This window comes from Suillus fuscotomentosus (genome assembly GCF_016647785.1).
Source record: "Suillus fuscotomentosus strain FC203 chromosome Unknown F5891scaffold_15, whole genome shotgun sequence".
Lineage (NCBI taxonomy): Eukaryota > Fungi > Basidiomycota > Agaricomycetes > Boletales > Suillaceae > Suillus > Suillus fuscotomentosus.
The window spans coordinates 76515-92724 of NW_024539527.1; the positions used below are offsets into that span (position 1 = coordinate 76515).

At 46.4% G+C, this 16210-nt stretch overlaps 4 protein-coding genes across 4 annotated transcripts; 1 reads left to right on the forward strand and 3 right to left on the reverse strand.

Moving 5' to 3' along the window:
* Positions 1-9123: 9123 nt before the first annotated feature.
* F5891DRAFT_1185899 (uncharacterized protein) lies at positions 9124-9738 on the forward strand (the record flags this gene model as incomplete). The annotated part of the gene is made up of 1 exon (XM_041366610.1): positions 9124-9738. One exon carries the CDS (start codon positions 9124-9126, stop codon positions 9736-9738), a length of 615 nt encoding a protein of 204 aa, XP_041228341.1.
* Positions 9739-10140: 402 nt separating this feature from the next.
* Positions 10141-11541, reverse strand: F5891DRAFT_948392 (uncharacterized protein; the record flags this gene model as incomplete). Its single annotated transcript, XM_041374802.1, has 5 exons — positions 10141-10661; positions 10714-10788; positions 10835-11024; positions 11073-11230; positions 11331-11541. Coding segments are annotated over 5 exons (1155 nt in total), but the record flags the coding sequence as incomplete, so codon positions are not given.
* Positions 11542-14082: 2541 nt separating this feature from the next.
* On the reverse strand, positions 14083-14322 carry F5891DRAFT_911308 (uncharacterized protein; the record flags this gene model as incomplete). The annotated part of the gene is made up of 1 exon (XM_041373628.1): positions 14083-14322. A coding segment is annotated over one exon (240 nt), but the record flags the coding sequence as incomplete, so codon positions are not given.
* A 926-nt stretch (positions 14323-15248) lies between these two features.
* F5891DRAFT_948139 (uncharacterized protein) lies at positions 15249-15805 on the reverse strand (the record flags this gene model as incomplete). The annotated part of the gene is made up of 2 exons (XM_041374784.1): positions 15249-15630; positions 15678-15805. The coding sequence occupies 2 exons, from the start codon at positions 15803-15805 to the stop codon at positions 15249-15251; spliced, it is 510 nt and encodes a 169-aa protein (XP_041228344.1).
* Between the last annotated feature and the right edge of the window lie 405 nt (positions 15806-16210).

The following is a 16210-nucleotide window of genomic DNA, read 5'->3' on the forward strand; positions in this document are numbered from 1 at the left end:
TCCAAGTGCTGCCGCACTGGTGGTAAAAGCGCCGCAACCACCAACACAAGGTACAGTTGTGAAACAAGAGTACCAAGCACGACGACCCGGCGGTTGCATGTTCTGCGGAAAGAACAATCATTTCTTGAGCTGCTGCCAAGAAAAGGATGCTTACATTAGCGCCGGCAGGTGTAAGGTACACGAGACATTGATGAAACTGGTATTGACCAGCAGAGATTGGATCCCCGGTCACACAAGCGACGGTACCCTAAAGGATCGGCTGGATAGGTATCACTCGAACAAGTAAGCAAATGAAGCACTTCCCAGCTCTAGCATTACTGTGGCGCTATATGTTTGCGCAGCGTCAGATGTTGACATCATGCTAGACATAGACCTGTCAGAGTTCATTCACACTGTCGCAGAATCCGAGTCTGACATAGACAAGGAGGAAGTAGATGTGTTACACGCCATGCAAGCACTTGCGCTTGCAATCACCAGACGCGATACCAAGCACGGATCAGCAAAAGGCAAAGGTAAGGGAAAGACCGTCTGATTTGACGGCATAGAAATCACTACCGAATATTGTGCCAAGCCAGTGCCCGCATCTAGGCAAGCCACTGTAACAGAGGAGATTATCTCTCCTGCTGTCCAAGCTTCGTCAAGTAAGGCAGAAGCGCCAGAAGTCACGAAAGCAATAACTGCACCAGCAGCGGCCAAAGCATCAGCGAACATGCGCAGAGTAACTGCCACTCCCACAACTTCATCTTTATCCTCACCTGGTATAACGCATACTGACCTTGCAGACTCGACAACACCAACAGCATCATCATCAGCAAAAATGGCATCATATCGGTACTCACACGGCTTAGAGGACAAGGACGCTGATAAGCGCATCCTCAAGTGCCTGCTTGATACCAATATCAGCATTTCAACAAGGGAACTATTTGCAATATCACCAGACATCCACAAGCAATTCCGCGATCTCACCACCACCAAACATGTCATGGTTGGCACAGTATCGGTTAATGAACTAACAGGACATCCAATTTCAGATGAATAGATGCACGACTATGACGCCAAGTGCTTGCGAAGCGACGACGGCTGAGTTGTAGCAGACCACTTTGCACCATTACGCTGCATTCACGCAACCACGATTGGCAGCAGGGTGGTAACCTGCATCTTAGATCAAGGCGCCAAAGTTGTTGTCATGCTGGCCACAGTATGCAAAACGCTTGGTGTTGGTCTGCGGTCAGACCATCGCTTAAACATGGAATCGGTAAATACTAACAAGGACGCGATGCTCGGTGTCATTGAGGATGTACTGCTCGACTTCGGAGGGGGACCACTGTACTTCCAAGTACAAGTCATACCTCATGCGAGTTTCAAGATTCTTCTGGGCTGCCCGTTCTTTAAGCTGACTACTTGCCGCATGTTCAATCTCCCTGATGGGGAGCAGAATATTTTGGTTACCGACCCCAACACGCACAAAGAGCTGCACATTCCGACGCTGCCTTGGGTGAAGCACTGCACCAGTGGTCTTTCATGTTTGGATCACCCGCCGAAAGCGAAGGAGGAGAAGGGTTTTTAATTTTCGATGATCTGCATTATCCGCGGGGAGACAGTACCTCGCATATCCCCTGCTACCGGTATTTTCCTTTGTCATGTCTCATTCATTCTCGCATGTTTCCCAAAGCGCTGCAAAGCATGTGTGCTTCAAACGCTCGATTATTGCTCTTAAGGAGCATCCCTGCATCATTTTCCAATTCCGAACAATGTTCTTTTTCATCGTTTTCTCATCACATCATCCCCGAACCATCGGCGCATTACACACATTTATCTTCCACCCACTCCGTTATTGATAAGGCATCCATCGATGCCTTCAATTCTTATTATTATTATGATTGCACACTTCACGCACTGGTATATAAGCCAGTCGCGAAGAAAATGTGCACAGTGCCTACCACTATGCCACCAGAGTATGGGATAGTGCACCAGTTACCTGAAGACCCGCTCACCGGGTTACCCAATTTACTGACTCACCCCCCAGAATTCTCACCAGGTACCCACTTTATGCACGAGCGCGCGGAAAAGCTAGACCTAGATCCAGCCAATTGGCTATGGCTTGAAGAGCTCAAATTAATAACTTGGCTCGTTAAGGTTCATGAACTCGTGTTCACTTGGGGCACCTCAGAGCGGGGATGCCTCAATGAAACATATTTCCTGCCCTACAAGATTCCAACAGTACCGCACACACCATGGTCACAGCGCAATATCCCAATCCCACCTGCAATCACCGGCAAAGTCATTCACATCATCAAAGAGAAGATATCATCAGGAGTATACGAGCCATCAACAGCCGCTTATCATTCACGCTGGTTTTGTGTCATTAAGAAAGATGGCCATTCACTGCGCTTAGTCCATGACCTACAGCCGCTCAATGAGGTTACCATTCACGACACGGTTCCACCATTTCCAGATTTCTTAGCCGAAATGTTCGCTGGATATGCGGTATACGCAATGCTAGATTTGTATGCAGGTTATGATCAGTGCGCTGTAGAGACTCATCCCTCTCATGGTCTGATATGGCACTTTTCCCTAGAGAAAACATGGCACGAACTTGTAGTGTCACTCTGTCCGCAGCTATTCCTATATGAGGTGCAGCTTTCCCATGCAATGCACGCACACTTCCCACGCTTTGCGATGTATATGCGCACATGCTTAAGTGCGCCCATAGCGCCAGCCATCCGGAAGCATCCATCCACTGTCCACCAAGCTCTCTAGTGCGTATATTTCTGTTTCCCTTATTAGCATATCATTCCACCTTATTTTTATCATGGACCCTTACTTATATTTATCTTCACATACCTTACTCGGTAGCACTTTGGCTCTGCATGACAGCACTTAGGCAGCACATATAAGCGCCAGCAGTACATACTAGGACTTCTCACTTTACTTAACTAACTACCCACTTACTACCTAGAAAGTCACAGTAGAAATCAATTCCTTGACACCTTGCACTCTCATCTCTTGTCTAGTATCTCATTATCACTTAAGCAAGCTTATTCTTACTCTCTCTCACTTCTGCATTACACGCACGCACTTTCCTGTGCTTCATGCAGCATGTGTGCGCCTTCGTGCCTTGCGCACACCTGCACTTTCTCGTGCTTCGCATTGGCCAACCAGTAGCGCCTTCAGTGCCTACTTCTAGATCCTCACTGCACTCGCTTCCCCTTTAGGGTCGAGCGCACTTGTCTTCTCAAGTATAGCAGACTAGGCAATGCGCAACCTCCAAAAATTATAGATACAGTCTGGAGCCTCGTTTGTGCCTCACTGTATTGTTGTTTCTACAACTGGAGCCCACCGCAAGGGGAACAGTCAGCAAGATCTAGTTCTGCGCATCTTTGCACTTAGTGCAATTTAGCACATATAGGTCAATTTCTTTGCATTTTCACAAGCTAACCATTTTTAGTCACGCATTCTCACGCCTCACACGCGCGCCTTTCCCGCGCTTCAAATGCCTTATAGAATGCCCATCCGTGGCATTGCAAACATGCCCAAGTTTGATGGCACTACAGACAACCTCGCCAAGTTCATCAACACATATGAGCAGCTCACTGATGAAGCAGGCCTCCAAGGGCTTGATCACATCAAAGGTATTAATCCGCTACCTTGAACACGACGATTGAGAACTATGGGGAGGCATGCCTGAAGCGGCAGTAAGTGATTATGAAGCATTCATGGCAGAAGTTAAGGTAATGTATCCTGGGTGGGATGGTAAAAGACGCTATGCGCTCGCAGACTTGCGCACCATCGTGCACAAATATGCTAACAAACCGATGCCCTCTTGCACAGAACCAAGCAATTACTTGCGTGCATTCAGGAAGGTTATGCAGCCACTCATGGATGAAGACTGTATTGGAAAGGCTGAATGCAACCACTTATTTATAGAAGGAATCCCTAGAGACACTCAGGTGCAAATTTGCTTGCGCCTTATGATCAAGTTCCCCGACCACCATCCATATGACCCATACCCATTCATGGATGTCTTCGCAGCTGCACAGTTCCTATTATTTGGGCGCACTTTTCCCATGCCAAGCGCACCAGTTAGCGCGCCCATGGTAGCACCAATTGCAAACTTAGTCACAGAGACCGTGCCAGCGCAAGCACTGGTGCAAGCTAAAGTGGCTAAGTGCAAAGATCGCTATCACGCGAGCCATGCAACCCAGGATATGACCATTAGTGCTAGTGCAACAGCTGGACTCTTCTATCACGCATCCTCAGAAGTTGTACTTGACAAAAGGCCACCAGTTCCTATTCTCGTGCCTCGTGCACACTCCTTTCCCATGCCTTCGTGTGATACATGTGCACCTCAACCATCAACTGTGCCAGCATGCAAAGCTATACCAGACTGCGTCACTTTAGATCACGAACTCAAGCATGCGCCCATGAAGCGCAACCAGAAGCGCACCACAGGCACCTCTTCACCTTTTTCATCATCAGCACCATCTTCTTCACAATCCGCATCATCATCAGCATCAGCATCAATCACATTGCAAGTCAGGGATGACTCTAAACATCTATTGCACACTAACTCGCCGCTCGAAACATGCTCACCCATCGCGATCACATCATCAGCAGTCAGGGATGACTCTAAACATCTATTGCACAGTAATGCACCCATTATGGACATTATTACGCCATTGCTTGAAACACGCTCACCTATCGCATTGCTGAAGGAAGAAATCTCGCCAATCATACCATCGCCATCACAGCTATCACTGCTCGCATCATCCGAGGTCAGGGATGACCCTAAACATCTGTTGCACCTTAGCGCGCCTATAGAGGAGCCTCCTACCACATCAGAGGCTCAAGTCGCACCTTGCATCAACCAGAGTTTTCCTCCGGTAATTCCACATGTCACTAATGATCATGCACACATCACACTTTTTGCTTCTAGTGACTATTGTTTGCCAGTAAAGCATCTGTGCATCACGCTGCCTAACCACCAAGCAGAGCATGTCTCAGGCGACCCTGGGGCGACTCAGGTGCACCATATTGCACCTGAGAACGCACAATGTGCGCACCTAGAGGCAGTATATATCTACCCTTGTCTCATCTCACGTTTTTTGTCTCTTTCATGTTTAAAGCTCTTAAGGAGCCATATGATGCTTCCAAACACTTTTATTTCATCTTCACACTGCCCCTTGTTTATGCGCCATGATTGTGCGCATCGTGCGATAATTCCCGTGTCTCGTGCATTCATCATTTTAGCAGAGTTTTCGCACTATCGCATTTCTATCGCTTCTCCCCTGTTAAATCTCATTTCTGTCATTCAACACAAAACATATTCCAATCAGTCATCCAGGCGCGCCTGACACATACATATGCGCCTAACTCCTCTATCATCATCTTTAATTTCACACTTCCCACATTGATTCGCATTCTTCGTGCTTTTGCTTACCATGTCAATTTCGTTCCTGCATGCCCTGATGTGCACTATTCTCTTTTGCCTATGCGCCTATTGTGCCTTGATAAACCACCCTTACAACCCATTTGCGCAACATTTGCGCCTAATTCCACACTATATACATCTCTCACTAACACATTTGCAGAGAAATGGCCATTCCTCGCGTGTACGGCCAATTTAATCAAATTCATGCAAAATCGCCCCAAGGTGCGCACATTGCGTGCATCCTATCAGCTTGTAGAGCGCCTCTACGCCCCTTGCAGCACCTCCCATTGGCGCACCTTTAACCTGCAGCACATTGTGCAAGAATTCATTCTGCCGGTTACTAGCCCCCCTCGGAGTTGCAATCAAAGAGGCTTGATGAAGAAGAGCCAAGCACCCCAAGCGTGCCAGCCTTGCACATTCCAACCCTACCTTGGGTAAAGTGTCAGCTCACAAGAGACACAAAGTGCGCTAGTCATGCGCTCAAGGAGAAGGAACCAAGCACCCAAAGCACGCTAGTCTTGCACCCTTTAATCCTTGCCTACACCATGTATACCATGCACTTTGAGCGCTTCAGCTGTGCATCAAAAGAGAAACATATATCATCGCTGTTTCATAGGATGCCATTTGTTTTACCCTGGATTTCATCCAGTGCTCTGTAGAAACAACAATACTGCAAGGCGCGAACAAGGCTCCTGACTGTATCTGTAAATGTTGTAGGTCGCGCGTTGCCTAGTCTTCTATTCTTGAGATGACAAGTGTGTTCGACCCTAAAGGGGAAGCAAGTGCAGCGAAGATATAGAAGTAGGCGCTGAAGCGAAGCGCGAGAAAGCACAGGTGCACGCAAGGCACAAAGGCGTGGGAATGCGCGCGCATGCTGTGCAGGAAAGTGTGCGCATGTATGCGGAATTGAGAAAGAGTAAGAATAAGCTTGCTTAAGTGATGATATGATGTAAGACAAGAGAAGAGAGATGTGAAGTGTAGACAAATAGATTTCTACTATGTTCTACTAAGTAGTAAGTGGGTAGTAACTAGTAAGTGAGTGCAAAGGTGAAGTTCAGTAAAAGTAAAAAGTAGTACGTACTGCTGGCGCTTATATAGCGCGCCTAAGCGCTGTCATGCGGAGCCAAAGCACTACTGAGTAAGGTATGTAAAGATATATATGAGTGAGAGTCCATGATAAAAATAAAGGTGGAACAATATGCTAATAAGAGAAATGGAAATATATGCACTAGAGAACTTGGTGGACAGTGGATGGATGCATCTGGATGCCTGGCACTATGGGGCGCTCAAGCGCAGGAAAGTGCGCGCGCATATACATCGCGAAGCACGGGAATGGTGCGCACATTGCGCAGGAAGGCTGCACCTCATATAGGAATAGCTGTGGATAGCACACAGAGTGATGCTGCAAGTTCATGCTGTATACTCCTTGGTGGAAACTGCCATATCATGCCATGAGAGGCATGAGTCTCTACAGCTCTTCCAATTTTAGTTTCTTGCATTATAATGCCATCCAAAGGACTAATAACACACTGATATATATGCATATAGGAATCACCTAGAAAAACATAGAAGAAAAACAATACAACAACCTTAGATTGTGCCCGCCTAGCTCAATAGGTTATTATTTTCTTTTTGCACACATGACACGGCACCATGCACTTTTTACCTTAGAATGCGCACATATGCATGCAATCGTCCTGCACCCATGTGCCTCACACACGCGCTTCCTGCGCCTTGCTCACAGGAAGGTGTAGATGTCGACAGCTGCATGAAGAAGACAAGTCGGATAGGACATCTGCAAAGTTTACCATTTTCCTTTTGCATCTTCACGTATAGTTTTACTTGCACTGTTCAAGCCCTTAGCACCTAATATCTAGCATGCCTGGTAGGACTTGGTTTGGACATGGATTGGATCGCTCTTGGACCATGCCACTTTGCATCACACGCACGCACACATACTGGACTCCAAGAGCAGTGTGCAACAGCTCATGGTGTCCCCACAGAATATAACACATGTGACACTCACTTGCTTCCTCGCACCTTGTGCATGCGCACTTTCCCGCGCTTCACACCATATGCACGCATCCCGCTCACGCTTCGCACACCACGTCCATATCACTCTCGCATCATCGCCTCACACCCATGGAACACTATTCACACCAGAGTCACCCTTGCAATTTGCCATGCTACACTTCATTCCTGCGCCTTCATGCCTAGTGCGCGCACATTCCTGTGCATTGCACAATGCGCCTGCGCTTTCCCACACTTCGCACATCCATGTGATGCATTCCTATGCTCGCACATTCATCGCCCAACAACCCAAGCATCATACATGCATCGCGCTTGCATACTATCACGCAAAATCCTCACCACACATGCACTGAGTGGGGACACTCAGAATTTAAGTCCCTGGGAGATGTAGAGAATCATGCCTCTCATGGTGTGATATGGTAGTTTTCACCAAGGAGTATACAGCACGAACTTGTAGCATCACTCTGTGTGCTACCTGCAGCTATCTCTATATAAGGCGCAGCTTTCCTGTGCAATGCACGCCATGCGCGCACGCTTTCCCACGCTTGAACACCTTATAGCACCAGCCATCCAGAAGCATCCATCCACTTCTCTAGTGTGTATATTTCCATTTCTCTCATTTGCATATTGTTCCATCTTTATTTTGCTCATGGACCCTTACTTACATATATCTTTACATACCTTACTCGGCAGTGCTTCGGCTCCGCATGACAGTGCTTAGGTGCCATATATAAGCGCCAGCAGTACATACTATTACTTACTTACTTTTGGACTTGGGAACTACCCACCATCTACCTAGCAGAACATAGTAGAAATCTATTTGTTTACATCTCACATCTCTCATCTCTTATCTTGCATCTAATCATCACTTAAGCAAACTCACTCTTATACTCTCTCATTTCCGCATACACATGTGCACTTTCCCACGCGTTCCCATGCCTTCGTGCCTTGCGAGCACCTGCACTTTCTCGTGCCTCACATTGGCCAACCAGTAGCGCTTTCAGCGCATACTTCTAGATCCTTGCTGCACTCGCTTCCCCTTTAGGGTTGAACGCACTTGTCATCTCAAGTATAGCAGACTAGGCAACACGCAACCTTACAACATTTATAGATACAGTCTGGAGCCTTGTTTGCGCCTCGCTGTATTGTAGTTTCTACAGCGCGCTGCACATAGACTTGCATGACATGATGACCTTCGGCACGCCCCTAGGGCCACATTGCTTAACAACACTTCTGCAAGGACATGCTATTGCTGTTCAGCCTTTATTTTACAGGATGAAATCCCCAAGTACACGTCACCTTTCATTGACGATGTACCGATCAAGTCGGTCAATACCTGATCTCAGCGCAAGGATGGCTCATATGAGACCATACCCAAAAATCCGGGCATCCAATGCTTCATCTGGGAACACTGCATAGTTGTTAACCATATCTTGCAGCACCTAGAGAATGTCAGCATGACGGTATCTGCAACCAAGTTCACCTGGATAGCCTGTTTGGGAAGCCTTATTAGGCTTAGCAATAGCATGCCTCGTCAACTATATTTAGGCTCGAAACTAGTAATATCCCAACACCAGCGTTAAATCACGCCCTAAATATTCTGATACCTTTGTACTGTAGCCTATAGCTAGGCTGGCACTTATCCCGCCTTATCCCGCCCTATGCCTGATACCGGCAGTTTCCACAAATTGCCTGTCTTGGTCCATAGCGGTTTATCTGGTGGGTTCTCACGCCTCTGTCCTCCTACCCCCTGCACTGCTGCACGCTGCACGCTACCGCCACCGTTTCTACAGCTCAGCAGCCATCACCCAGGCCACCACTACCCTCTACAACATCTGTCCCATCTTCCTCACCCAAAATCCCAGTGCCTCAGTGGTCTGTGCACCCCCAGCTTGCAGCATCCTGCAGGCTGCCTCCCACCTCATTCTACAACGCTTGTGCCCAGCACCAAGTGGTCTCTGTGTCCCCAGAATGCTGCCAGCACCAACCTGCTTCCCACCTCATTATCCTTGCCCACCACTGCCCTCTACAACACCTGCCCAAGTGGTCCATGCACCCACTATCAAACCTGGTCTCAGCTAATCGCCTACACCTACAGATTCACCACTTGTGGATCACACCATTCAGATCCACCAATGCCTGGTGTGCTCTATTTGCCTACACCTACAGAATCCTCACTTGGGGATCGCACTATTCAACCATTTGTCCACCTGGTCCGTGCACCCACTATCACCCGGTCTCAGCTAATTGCCTATGCCTACAGAATCCTCGCTTGAGGATCACACTATTCAACCATTTGTCCACCTGGTCCGTGTGTCCCCCTTGCCTCTCACTTCATCAGCCTTGCAGTTCCCACTGACACCTCATTTTATCTATAAATTTTTAAGACACCACTGCTGCCGCCATTGCCATCCCATCAGTTCAAAGACACCACTGCCACTGCCCTTGCCATCCTGTCAGTCCAGCACTTTCTCAAGCGTGCAGACTATCAACAATGCTTAGAGGGACCGAGACTTTGAGCTAGAGGGCTGCACAATCACATTATTGGTAGTACTTGACAACTGTGTACACAACAATATATATTTTTTCATGACACACAACCTCCATTCTGATAGTAATGAGTGATGCCATACACGAAAGCTATGACTTGACACTAGGTAAGTATAAGTGAACCTCCCTCACTCCAACATTGGCGCAGGGCCAAATATTCGATCTAAGTCAGCCAACGCTTTATCACAGTCAAAGGGAATGAAGTCATCACCAGGAACAGGTGGCTCTGTATCACGAGCAGCTGGATCAGGTAACTCTTCATCACTGGCCTTGCTGTCCTCAATAGTCTCGGCACTCTTGTAATGTTTGTGATGAGTTTTTGCAGGTATTGCTGCACTGCGGCACTTCATCCCTTTGTCAGATTGAGTGCAGTGGCAGCGATCAATTATCGCGCCACTCTTGAGCTTCTCTTCATGCTCCAGACGGAGTTTCTCAAATTCTTCGTCGCTCAAGGACTTCCAGTAAGTCACACCATCATCCCACCTATTGCAAAGCATCTGGAGGTCCAGAAGTGCACTCGATACTTGACTAAGATTTGTAAACAGAATTTGATCCGGCCATCCTTCCACAACAACCTGGTACCACTGAACAATGTTGCGGAAGTAATGCGCCCATTGCATTTTTGCGCCAGTGTCACCGGTACACTCCTCTATCAATGAAATAAGTAAATTGAATGTTGTAAATGCAAAAAAAAAACTTACGAAGCTTTCGGTTGATGATGTCACGCATTTCTGTGCGTTTATTGGAGACACGCTTCTGGTGGTTTTTCGCAGATCCTGAATATAATTAGAATGATGTAGCAATAAGAACAAAGACACTAACCTTTCATCCCCTGGACAGCAAAGCCTTCCATTTTGCTGACTAAATCTTGATTATCGATACCCATTACGGTGTCCATGAAGTTGTCAACACCTTGAGTGGCAAACACGACACCTCGGAGGGGAACATCCGTAGAACCACGTGTACTGTATAGAATAGATTCTGCACCTGTACAACAATGGAGGCTCTTGAGCTAGAAGATGTGAGGAAATGTCAGAGACAAATTCAACAAAGAACATACCTCGTTTTCCACTGCCTTCAAGGTTTGTGTGATATCGTTGATTTTTGACTTGGCCGTAACACAAACACCAGTCTTCTTTGTCTCTTTCCATTCAGTGAACTCGGTGAGAAGTTCAACTTGTTCTTCATTTGAGAGTGCAAGGTATTCGGACTTGTGTTCTCAGACAAGTGTTTGGAGCACCGCTTTACTGTGGCTATCTAAAAAAAACAACGCTTGAGCATGACAGAACACGACAACACAATTATAATAGAAACTTACCATTCTCTTTATCTTGGTTTTTCTTCCAGCAGAACACATTCCATAAATTAGCCTTAGAGTGCTTTGAACGGAGAAGGCCACAACCTATGTATAAATCATTTTGAACTTGGCGGATACTTTTATGGTGTGAAGACGCAATCAATTTGGTAGCATCGTCGAGCTGCTTCCATGTGTCATCTAAAGTGTCCTTGAACCGAAGAGATTTGGTGCGTCACTTGAGCCTGAGAGCAGCACGGGCTTCTTTACTGAGCACAACGTTCGAACGTCGACGGGCAGGTGGCTGGATGAGTCTGGCATTTTAACTGCGCTTGTTGGCAAAGAACGACTGGGCAACCATTAGCTACAAGGAAGCAGCGGAGACTAGTCAACAACCTGCAATCATTTGTCCAGCTATTTAACACGCTGAAAAGAAAATTTTCACTCCGTCAACATTGTGGTTAGGCTCAGGTATCACATCATTCCGTACTAAACAAGGCAGGAACATCTGAGATCTACAGTAATAATAAACTGAAAAGGTAAAGCGCACATATGAAAACTAAGATGCCGAGGATCTTGAGGATGGTGGTAAGCACTGATGACTGATTATACAGATTGAAATTAAAATTAAAATGCAAAGAATGGAGAATGACTAACCTTCAATTTGGCGGCCTCAGGGTTGACGTCCCTTATACCTACCTGTAGGTCCATGGGGAGGGCATTAGACAAGATGGAAGCTTGTTCGTAAGTCAAGTCCCATGATGGGGACCTAAACACTGCCTCCCACCGGCTGCTGCGAACTGCTGCTACTAATGTTCGGAGCTTCGGCAAATTCTCGTCACCCAGCTTCAACTGATCAAGTGCAGCATCTGCATATGGCCCAATACTAATAAGGGGCGACCCAACCATTGGCAGATTGCAAGCGAATTGTCCCTGAGATGGCGCCACAACAAGTGGGACAGCCTTGGTGAATACATCAGCCAGTCAACATTGACGCATCTCCGAGTGTGGTGTCGATGGTGCAGTTCGGTTCGCAGATTCGGCAGCCAATTCCACACCACAATGAATAGTGGCAGAGTCTGAATGAAGGAGAGGGGACTGTAGATTGGTGGAAAAGGTGTCTGGGGCTTGTGCAGAGCATTGGATTCGAGCTCCTGTAGCAACCATAGGTGGAGGGATGTAGCATGGTCCGGTAGTGCTGATATGAGTTGCAGGGACTTCACCTTGTGTTAGCAATGCGAAGAATACAATAAAAATTAATTTACTTACAGCACCTGCTGTGTTTCACCTTTTCAATGGCACAGCGGGTAGCAAAACGCTGCAAATGAGGTACTGCGAACTCTTGTGCGAATGCCTGTACTAAGACAGCAAGATCTCCACCAATTCGCTGCTGTGTTTCCTGCAACTCATGCGGCATCATATAGACATCAATAGGAATTTGTCTGGGGGAGAGATTCGGCGGAGGTTCACTGCCAGCGCATCAAATGAGAAGGGATATCCCACCATCAAGACAGTCTTGCGTGGTGAGCTGAAAAATGTTGTGAGCTTTAAGAAAAAAAATCAAGGAAATGACTGACTGCATCAAATACATCCTGGGTGGCTGCATCAAGTAGCTCGTTAGGTGTAAGGGACCACTCTTTTGCCTCGTTCGAATTGCTTGACCAATTGAAGCTGATGTATGATGGGTGAAGGCCCCCACTGTCCTAGTCTGATAATGGGAGCCGTCAATATGAGCATCATGCCTGAGTAAAGCCTGTGCGGCTGCTTGACGCTCGTTGTTGCTGAAACCCGAGGCAAACGTAGAATTATGATACAGCACAGCAAGACCTGTCATGTTGAATTGGTCGAACCATTTGCTATCCGGAGATGGTAAAGATGCCATGGAGTGCAATGGCGAAGATTGCAATGGCTTCAAGGGTGGTGGAGATGGTGGATGCACACTAGGTGCAGTGGAGTCGTGTTTGCGAGCTTAACAAGTGCATGGTAAGTAGTAATTTTGACGGGCACACTATTATGTACACATAGATCTGTACTCAGATTCTTGAATACAATCATGCCCAGCACTCTATAGATAATCTACACTGCCTGTATTAATAATGTAGCATACAGTTGTAGATTATCGCTTCGTAATTCAAATTCTATATAGGAGTGAGATGTAGACTACGGCACCATAATGTAGCATGATTTAAGCACGGGTTACAGTCTGACCAAAAGTGTTAATTGATCCATTAATGAGGGTCTTATTTCTCTACAAATGTGTATACTCTTAATGTTTGTAGAGAAATAATAAGACCCTCATTAATGGATCAATTAACACTTTTGGTCAGACTGAAACCCGTGCTTAAATCATGCTACATTATGGTGCCGTAGTCTACATCTCACTCCTATATAGAATTTGAATTACGAAGCGATAATCTACAACTGTATGCTACATTAAGGTGTACACTACTATACATATTCAGTATCACACATCTATTGCAATCATTTGTGGCAAAGTTTTTCATTATGACACGACAAACTAAAGGTACAAGTTGCAGTATGTATGTGGTGCCCAAGTTAATCAATAATTGACTGAAGAAAATCAGCCATGTCCTCTGTCAACATGTTTATTTCTTCATGATCAATGGCTTCTATGTCAGTATCCTCAGTATCAATGGTTGGTGAGATATCTGCAAGATCATTCGGTTGACCTATGGAAACATTAGCATAACATCTGAGTTTGCTATTCAAACATACCATGGTCAGCAGCGCGGTCAGCATGGACACCAACACCCCTGACTCCAGAAAAGCCTGTGAGACTCTCGATGCGATTCAAGCGGTAGCAATGCATTGCATTGATAGCTGCACGTGAACGATGTTGGCGTTGCAGCTCGCAGCCTAGGTGCAGATCCAAAACCTGAAGTTTCTGTATGACGGTAAGCATATGACATTCTTCATCGTGAATGGTGGTGCACAAGTGGCGGACTTCAACGTTGAGTCTAGTGATTTCTTCGCGCGCTCGACAAAGTTTGAAGAATTTAGTGGTTGCTTCTCAATGTCCTGGCTTTGACCAAGTGCTGCTTCGAATATCATTGCGAGAATATCACAGAAGATCGAATTCAGCTACAAAACCATAATCAGCGATGTCCTTCCAAGAGATCTTGGAATGGGGTGGATTTAGGGCTGTGGCCTGTGTGTTGTAGCGATTAATAGCATTACGGATGGCATCCGAACAATGTTGTAGAGCCTTGCCTAGCTGCTGGCGTAGCTTGTACCCTAGAAATAAACAGTCATTAGTGTTGGTATTTCGGCATAAATGAACTTACCTGTGCCCAATAGTGAGAGTTTGGAGAGTTCAAATAACCTCATCACCACGAGACGCTTGAGCTCATCTAGAGCAGTGCGGTACTTACCCAGGGACGCCTCCTCCTTAAATTGTCAGTACTCTGGCCCACCAATCTCCCACTGCTGATCCACAGCCAATTGTGTCTCAATATGCGCAACAAGCCCTTCAGCATGCTGTAACTTCGCATAGGAAGAGTCAACACGAATCTGGGCTTGGGCGAGGGCATTGTTGATCTCCTGTAAACTACCGGTGGGAATGCTAGTCAGGGCGGTATTGCTGACTTCCCGAGCTATGTCCCAATCAGCTCTAAATTAGTTAAATATCAGGTCCATAATAACGGCATGGAAACTTTACTTACTGTTGTTGAGTGAGCTCATTGAGAACTTCAACATAGCATATGCAGAGTTGGTCTCAGACAGGTGGCAGCTTCAATCCATCAAGATAATCATGCTCGTCTTTGAGAAATTGAACAAGATCGTCATCAGTAAGACTCAGCTCGGCTTTGATGACAGCTAGTTCAGCAGTAAGCATCTGAATAGAGTTTAGCGCCTCACAGTGGTGATTCCAAATGAAATTGCCTGACAGAATCAGTGATAAAGTAGTAAAACTTATAATATTTACTCACTAAGGGTTGCATACTTGTCGGTGTCCCAGAATGAGAAATGTTCCTCGATAGTCTGACGCCGGTGGAATAGACTTGCGTGTCTCATACTACGAGGAAGCTCGTTTGATGACGAGAAGATATGCTCACACCCTTCACCCTCAGTGTGTCCGGTTCCGGGGATGTACATGGGATGCCAGTCTAGCTGGCACTTATGGTTATGGGCATGTCCGTGGAACGTGCCCACCATGAGATGAAAGTCTAACTTGCACGCTCGCATACCCAAAGAACTGTTGGTCAGTGTCTTTGAAAATGCGCATCCAATATCATAAGCACAGCCACCTTTTTTCCTGTATATGGCGAGGAGCTTGTCAATTATGGCTAGCAGGTATTTTGCTCTGTTGTAAATCAGTGCTTGTCAAGATGAGCTAAGAAAGAACTTAACAATTCTCCGCTCCATATCATGTCGCAAGCTAGAATGACAAATCTATGACGGCACACTGCAATAAATATCCCGGATTCGTCAAACACTGAAAACATTTTTTTCGAGTCTCTGGACCAGCATTGCGCCATCGGTTGACACAACTGAATGCTGGGGTAGTGCCTTCAGCTGCGATCATTTTGTCCTCCCAGTTATCGTCATTTGTGTCCCTCTGCATCATGTAGTCAGACTATTGTTGCATGAAGAGAGGCTCGTCTTACCTCGCGTGTTTTGACTTCATCCTTGAACCTGTCTACATTGCAGGTATCAATCCAATAATCAGAATGTGCCTTGCGAGAATCAATGTGTGGGTTTTAGCCGTAAATTGTAGAGTTCCAGCACTTCAAACTATTGTTGCCATCAATTGATACCAGTCAATCAAATTCAAGCACTGGCTCATCCTCTAATTTATAGAAGCAAGCTGGGCATGAATTGAGCATGCACCAATTCAGTGTGTCATGATTGAGTGCTGCACAATGATGCTGTTTCACGCGGTG